This window comes from Euphorbia lathyris, chromosome 9 (assembly GCF_963576675.1).
Source record: "Euphorbia lathyris chromosome 9, ddEupLath1.1, whole genome shotgun sequence".
NCBI classification, from domain to species: domain Eukaryota; kingdom Viridiplantae; phylum Streptophyta; class Magnoliopsida; order Malpighiales; family Euphorbiaceae; genus Euphorbia; species Euphorbia lathyris.
The window spans coordinates 16,679,687-16,687,317 of record NC_088918.1 but is presented as its reverse complement, the minus strand read 5'-3'; the positions used below and the strand labels follow the sequence as shown (position 1 = coordinate 16,687,317).

Genomic DNA, 7,631 nt, shown 5'->3' with positions numbered 1-7,631 from the left:
GTTGTTTGCAAATGCAAATGATGTAGAAGCCTAGATAGTGGATTCCGGAGCTACATCACATATGAGTTATTGCATTAACTTATTTCATGGTGTGAAATAGATATGTCCTCCAAGGGATGCCACTCTTCCAAATGGATCTTCTCAGATGGTTAACATAATAGGATCTATGACTTATTCACATGATTTCACAATCACAGATGTGTTGTACTTGGAGAATTTCCAATACAATTTATTATCTGTACTACAATTACTCCAAAATGACAGTAAAGTTGATTTTTGTTGGACATAAATGCTATCTGCAGGACCAGCACATTGAAGCAATTTTAGCTACAGGGACACTGCGTCAAGGGTTATATCAACTTGATCCAATTTTTCCCTGTAAGTCTAATATTGCTTTACATAGTAGTACTACAATAAATAAGTCTAGGCCTTTTAATGATTGGCTATGGCATCATAGATTAGGTCATGTTTCAGTTGAGAAACAAAAGCATTTACGAGTTTTCAATAAAGATGATGTAATCAGAGAGTGTAATATTTGTTAACAGTCCAAACAACACAGAATGCCTTTTGCATCTAGTACAATATAGACATCTAAGCCTTTTGAACTTATGTATGTGGATTGCTGGGGTCTATATAAACAAAAATCTATTACTAGAGATAGATTCATGCTTACTCTTGTAGATGATTACACCAGATCCACATGGATAGTTTTATTCAAAACTAAAGATCAAGTCCCAAACTTACTTACAAGCTTCATACAGATGATAAAAAATCAATTTGAGCTCACTCTGAAGCGTGTTAGGACTGATAATGGGATGGAGTTTGTAGGGCAGTCATGCCAGTCTGTATTTCAGTCTTTTGGAATTAAACATCAGAAGACTTGTGTTTATACTCCCCATCAGAATGGAGTTGCTGAAAGGAAACATAGACACTTAACAGAAGTGGCCAGGGCACTTTTTGTTTCAAGCTAAAATGCCAACATATTTTTGGGGTGAAGCCATCTGACATGTAACAACTTTGATCAATGTTATGCCAACCAAGGTGCTGGATTGGGAGACACCATATCAGAAGTTATATGGTAAAGAACCAAATTACGACAGGAACAAGGTATTTGGTAGTGCTTGCCACATCACCAATATCAATCCTCATAAGGATAAGTTTGAAGTTAGAGCTTACAGATCAGTATATGTTGAAAATTCATTGAATCAGAAGGGTTATAAGGTATACAATCTAGACTCTAAGAAGTTATGTGTGTCTAGAGACATTATTTTCCATGAAACTCAATTCCCATTCCAAGCTACTGATTCATTTAATACTCCCAATTCTGTCTTAATTCCATCTACCTCAACCTCTTTCTATAATGATCCGACGGGAGAAGTTTTTGTTTCAATTCCTGAACCACAAAAAGAAACAAACAGCCAAAGTTCCATCCAACTTCAAAACCAAAACAGTCACAACCAAAATACTCTCCTATCACCAACCCTTGACAATTCATCGGAGTCTTCATCTGAGGCCATAACCACACCTGATAGTGATCAGCCTTTCTCTATTCCACCAGCTCCTCCTTCAATCTGGCAGTCAAATAGAGTGTGTAAACAACTAGTGAAATTCAATGATTTTGTTCTTCAATCAAAAGCTCATCCTCTTAACCAAATGTCTTGTTTAGCCTACTCATCAAATCATAAATCCTTTCTAGCCAATATTACTAAAAATAAAAAACCTAAAACTTATGATCAGGCATGTCATGATCCCAAATGGCAGAAGGCCATGAATAAGGAGTTACAAGCACTTGAGTCCAATGAAACTTGGATTCTAACTGATTTTACCAGCAGGTAAGAAGCCAATCACTTCAAGATGGCTTTTTAGAATCAAATACAATCAAGATGGCACAGTTGACAAATACAAGGCCAGACTAGTGGCTAGAGGGTTTACACAGACATATGGAGAGGATTACACTGATTGTTTTTCTCTTGTTACAAAGGTAACTATAGTTAGAATTTTCATTGCTATTGCAGCAACTAAAGGGTGGAATATACATCAGACTGACATTAATAATGTGTACTTACATGGTCATGTTGATGAAGATCTTTACCTAGTACCACCAGAAGGGTATGATAAAGCAAAGCCAGGTCAATGTTGCAAATTGGTGAAATCATTGTATGGTTTGAAGCAGGCTGGGAGACAGTGGAATCTAGAATTCACTAACAAGCTGCTATCAATGGGTTTTAAAAAATCCATTCATGACTATTGTTTGTTTACTAAGCAGAGTGGAGGAGAGTTTCTAGTGCTTATAGTTTATGTAGATGACATCCTGATATCAGGAACATCTGATGAACTTATTCAAGAAGTTAAAGAAGAATTGGACAGGGCATTCACTATTAAAGATATGGGGTTTGCAAAGTTTTTCCTTGGGATAGAACTTGCAAGGTCATCTTCTGGGGTTATATTGTCTCAGCAGAAGTATATTAAAAATATGATAGCGAAAGCTGGTTTGCAGGGTGCTAAAGAAACATCAAGCCCTTGTTCTAGTAGTTTACAATTCACTGATGTATCTCCCATTTGTTCTGAACCAGATAGGTACAGAAGATTAGTAGGTAAACTACTCTATTTAGGTTTTACACGCCCTGACATAGGTTTTGTAACTCAACAGTTAAGTCAATTCATGACAAACCATTAGAAGTTCATATGCAGATGTCATTACATGTTCTGAAGTATCTCAAGGGGACAACGTCTTTAGGATTATTTTATCCTAGTGATAATGATTTTCAGCTACATGCTTATTGTGACTCAGATTGGGGGAGATGCAAGATTACTAGAAGATTTGTAACTGGTTATTGCATTCTTATGGGAAATGCTATTATTTCATGGAAGTCCAAGAAACAAAGCACTGTGACAAAATCTTCAGCAGAGGCTGAATATAGAGCAATGGCCATGACTGTATGTGAGATCAAATGGTTAGCTTATCTACTTAAAGAGTAGCAAAATTCAGTTGGCTGATGTTTTAACCAAGCCATTGAGCTCGCATCAGATGAATCCAAGTTTGAGCAAGTTAGGATTGGTCAATCTCCCATCCACAACTTGAGAGGGGGTGTTGGAATTGATGGGTAAATTTCATCAATGGTGTACAATCTTTGCCCCATTTCACACTTTGGTGTACGACCTTCAATTTGTCTCACTAATATGTACGAACTTATAGGTGACCTCCCACTTTGGTGTACAGCAGGTAAAAATGACCGGTCAACACGAAGTAAACGCGCCATGTCAGCTGTTTGACCGGTCAAAAAGTCAAAATTTGATTATCTTATATAAAATTACTTATATAACCTCTTCTTCCTACTTCCCCTTTCCATTTCTCTCTCTTCCTTATTTCTCTTTCATTTAATCTTTCTTCCTCCTTCCCCTTTTGTGTTTAACGGAAAGAGCTTATTATTTATCCCTACTGATTCATTATGGCTATTGTCGTGGATATGCTGACAAGAAAAAAAAGGAATACCATCTTAATTCAATTTCTGAGAACTTCATCACTATTTTTACTGCATGTGACCCATTATGTCTCTCTCACATCTCCTTTTCAGTTTCTTCAACACAAACAAATTTTTAATTATTTTATGCGCAAGTGCTTCGTTATACATGCTTATCTAATGCAATAGTTTATCTAAATTATCAATATGCATATGGGTTACTTTGATTTCTCATCTCTACTTCAAATACAAAACAACTAATCGTGGAGGAGTAGCCTGAACAACATTAGATTCCGACAACTTCGGTCGGGGACTCAAACTTCCTGACGAAGAAATACTAAACGATTGAGACCGATCATGAGAGCCTGAAGTAGAAGACTCTCTTTAAATAATGATAGAAAGTAGATTATAGTAGATTATACGAATTGGCCTTGGATTTGAGTTGCGATTTTCTCTTTTGCGAAATCAGGTTTTTTGTTTTGCTCACCTATAGTATATAACCAGGTTGTGTTTTCCAATTCTTTTTAACAGTAATAAAAAGAGGGAGGGAGATGAAAAGGAAAGTGTGAGAGAGGAAAAAATATTACAGTTGAGAGAGAAAGTAGAGAGAGAAGGAAAATGTGAGAGACAAGAAAATAAGCAATGAAAAAGGAAAGGTAATTTCGGTGAAGGAGAAAATGGGTAAAAAAGTAATGTCTATTTGGTGGATCTTATTTAGGGGTAATATTGTAATTACATATTTAGTGGGTCCCACTTTTTTAAAGAATGAGTTGAAAATGGGTGACATGGCGCGTTGACTTCGTGTTGACCGGTCATTTTTACCTGCTGTACACTAAAGTGGGAGGTCACCTATAAGTTCGTACATATTAGTGATATAAATTGAAGGTTGTACACCAAAGTGTGAAATAGAGCAAATGTTGTACACCATTGATGAAATTTACCCTGGAATTGAGCATTTAATAAAGGTCCATACTATGAAATATAGGATGTAATGCAGGCTAGTTTTTCCCTTCTCTTTTTCTATATAAAGGTCATTTTATACTCTGTATTTTTCATCAATTAATAAGATTCATTTTGAGATATTTTCTCAGTTTATCACTTTGTAAATTTGAACAAAAGATATAGGAAATTGTACTGTCAATTTCACTTGTCGGTCTGCGAACCGCTTAATCCATATGTTTGCTCAGGGATGGTTTCAACGTTTGATAGTGGGAAGTGGAGTATTACTCCTCCCACCTTTGCTTGTAACATTTTAGCCTCCGACTCTTAATTTAATGCATTGCTGTTAAATAAAATAATAGCTTTCATTAATAGGATGAAAAGATCAATTAAAAAAAAAGAAAAATAAAAAGATAGAGCTAGCAAGAATAACAGGAATGAGTAATAATATATGTAAAACTTCTTGTTTTGATATCGAAGAAATAACAAACACTACAAAGCATAGAATCTACGGGTGTATATCGATGCAGTTTAAATCGCATATCGAATTCGGTTTTTTGGTTCGTTTTTTTACACTTTGGTTTGGCATCAGTTTTTTTGGTGTATTTCGGTATTCGGTTCGGTTTGGAAAAAATGTAAAAAGCCCAAATTGCACCAAATTACACATATTTTATATATATACACATATTTGAATTTTACAAGTTTTGTTTTGTTTGTTTTTGTTGAGATAATAAGATTATATGAATATATTTTGAAAGTATTTTAAATTTTTTTAATTGTTGAAGTAAATTTAATAATGAAATATAATAATTTTTCTTTATTATTTTTATTTTTTAATTAAATTTGGTTTAAAACCGAACCGCATCAAATATTTTAGTTCGGTTGTATATATTATTCGATTCGGTATTGGTATGTATCATTTTGATAATTTCGGTGTTTATGTTTTTTCAGTTCGGTTTTGAACTAATACACACCTATTAGAACCACTTCGAGAGCCAAAAAAAAAAAAAAAATATTCGAACTCTCTATCGCGATGGCGACCAACTAATTTTCACCTTACTTTTTCCATTATTTTCAAATCGCTAACACCATTCCCCCTCTTATTTCAAATCCCTAACACCAAAATCCCAAATTTCTTCCCCAAATCAGAAACCCTAACCTTCCAAACCCTAACAAATTCAATTAGGGCTCTCCAAAATCCTTGATTTCACCCATCCCTTTCTTCTACAATTCCTAGAACTCTCAAATCGTAACTTTTATTTTCACTATTTCATCTCTTTTTCTCTTATCAATGGTGAAAAGGGTTGTAGACACAAGGAAGGGCAAGGGCATTCCATCTTCATCTGTGAAAGATGAAAACCCAGGTATGGAACTTGCTAAAGATTTTGGTTGCCCTTTTCCTTTGTTTACTATTGGAGAAGGTGAAAAGTTTAAGGAATTTAACAATAAAAGTTTCGTAGGAATGTTGCATATTGATTATCAAATGTTAGAAAGTCATAATCTCTCTGATGATTTTTTGAAATATGTTAAATTAATGAAGTGGGATACTTTTATTGATATGAAATTACCGGTTAGGAAGGAATGGATGATCGAATTTCTAGTTACTTTAGAGTATGTTGATGTGCAGAAAAAGAACCAATTTAAGTTTCGTCATGCTGGTGATGAATATGTTTGTGGTTTTAAGGATATGCATACCTGGTTCAAGTTTCCATTGGAAGGAGTCACAATGATGCCACCTAAATATCAAGCAACTCCATTTTGGAATGCAATTACGGGTTCCGGTCGTTTTTACCCGAAAAACTCGTCTAACCGATTGATCAAAGACAATTGCCTTATGCTTTTCCACAAGTTTCTGTCTCATGCCTTATTTGGCAGAGTGGAAAGCAGCAAGGTACAATTGAAGGATGTGTTCGTGTTGTCTTTATTGCAGGAGAACAAGACGCCTTGCTCGATCTCTTCTATTTTCGAGGGCTTGTTCGCTGCTTCAAAATCAAAACAGAAAACAGTCGGCATGGGGCATATGATCACCGGGATTATATTGGGTTGTCTTGGACAGTTGCGTGGTTTTGAGCCGAATGAGGGGGAGCAGATTCAGTATTTGAATGAAGGGCTTTTGAAAAACGCCCATTTGGTATCTACAACGAATGGGGGGCTTAAATTTGTTTCTTATGAGGCGCGCACTGCCAAATTTTTGGCGGGTAAAGATAAAGGGAAGGCGACTGTCACCAATCAAGATGTGAGTGAAGAGGAAGACGAGGAGGAAGATGATGAGGCTATGAATATGGATGCTCCAATTACGGAGATAATAGGTAAAGGTAAAAGGAAGGCGGATGTCACCAATCAACATGTGAGTGAAGAGAAAAATGAGGAGGAAGACGATGAGGCTGCGAATATGGATGCTCCAATTACGGAGATAATAGGTAAAGGTAAAAGGAAGGCGGATGTCACCAATCAAGATATGAGTGAAGAGAAAGATGAGGATGACGATGATGAGGCTGCGGTTATGGATGCTCCCACTACAGAGATAGAGGGTTGGAAGCAAGTGCTTCAAAGGTTGGATATCATGGATAGAAACCACCAAAATTTGGTGGGACAACTTGGTAGGATTGAGCACGAAGTGAAGAAGATGCGCCGAGAGCACAAATCATTGACAAGAAACGTGATGTCATACCAAAACATGGAATTTTCTCTAACACCACCGGGTTCACCTAGTAATGACACGTAAAAGGGACAGTTCATGGACGTTTTGTCCCATAATCAATCACCAAACAGTTTATGTTGTTTTCATTACTTAACATAATTACTTTTACCAAGTTTCTTATATATGAGTATTGTCAATTAATCTATTTATTGATCTTTACAAGTTAGGAATTAAATTGAAGAATTTATTCTTAATCAAGTATATAAAGAATTAGTCATCTTCTATCACCAGGGAGGCCGGGATAATAGAACGGGAGGGAGGCCGAGATAATAGGATGATTGTCGAATAAATTAGGTTTTTCCTATCACATTGTTTAGTATTCTAATTAATGTCAAGAGAACAAATTAAAAATCATTACAACTTAGTTTAATACCTTAATCAAATCAATAAGTAATTGATAAATTTACTTATTGAAAAAAAAAAAAATCAATAAGTAATTTTATCATTTGATCCTGTTTTCATTATTTCATTTGCAAAACTTTAGTTTGATTTATAATATGATAATTTAGTTTAATTAGATAATATCTACC

General features: G+C 35.3%; 1 protein-coding gene across 3 annotated transcripts; it reads left to right on the top strand.

Moving 5' to 3' along the window:
• Window positions 1-5,485: 5,485 nt before the first annotated feature.
• LOC136207015 (uncharacterized) lies at window positions 5,486-7,219 on the top strand. Of its 3 annotated transcripts, none has more exons than XM_065998257.1 (2): window positions 5,486-5,764; window positions 6,331-7,219. In XM_065998257.1, the coding sequence occupies exons 1-2, from the start codon at window positions 5,753-5,755 to the stop codon at window positions 7,123-7,125; spliced, it is 807 nt and encodes a 268-aa protein (XP_065854329.1). In that variant the 5' UTR covers window positions 5,486-5,752; the 3' UTR covers window positions 7,126-7,219. The 3 variants fall into 3 exon arrangements, with proteins under 3 accessions (XP_065854329.1, XP_065854328.1, XP_065854326.1); XM_065998256.1 differs by having other exon boundaries at window positions 5,487-5,764; window positions 6,085-7,219; XM_065998254.1 differs by having other exon boundaries at window positions 5,487-5,764; window positions 6,028-7,219.
• The last annotated feature ends 412 nt before the right edge of the window (window positions 7,220-7,631 follow it).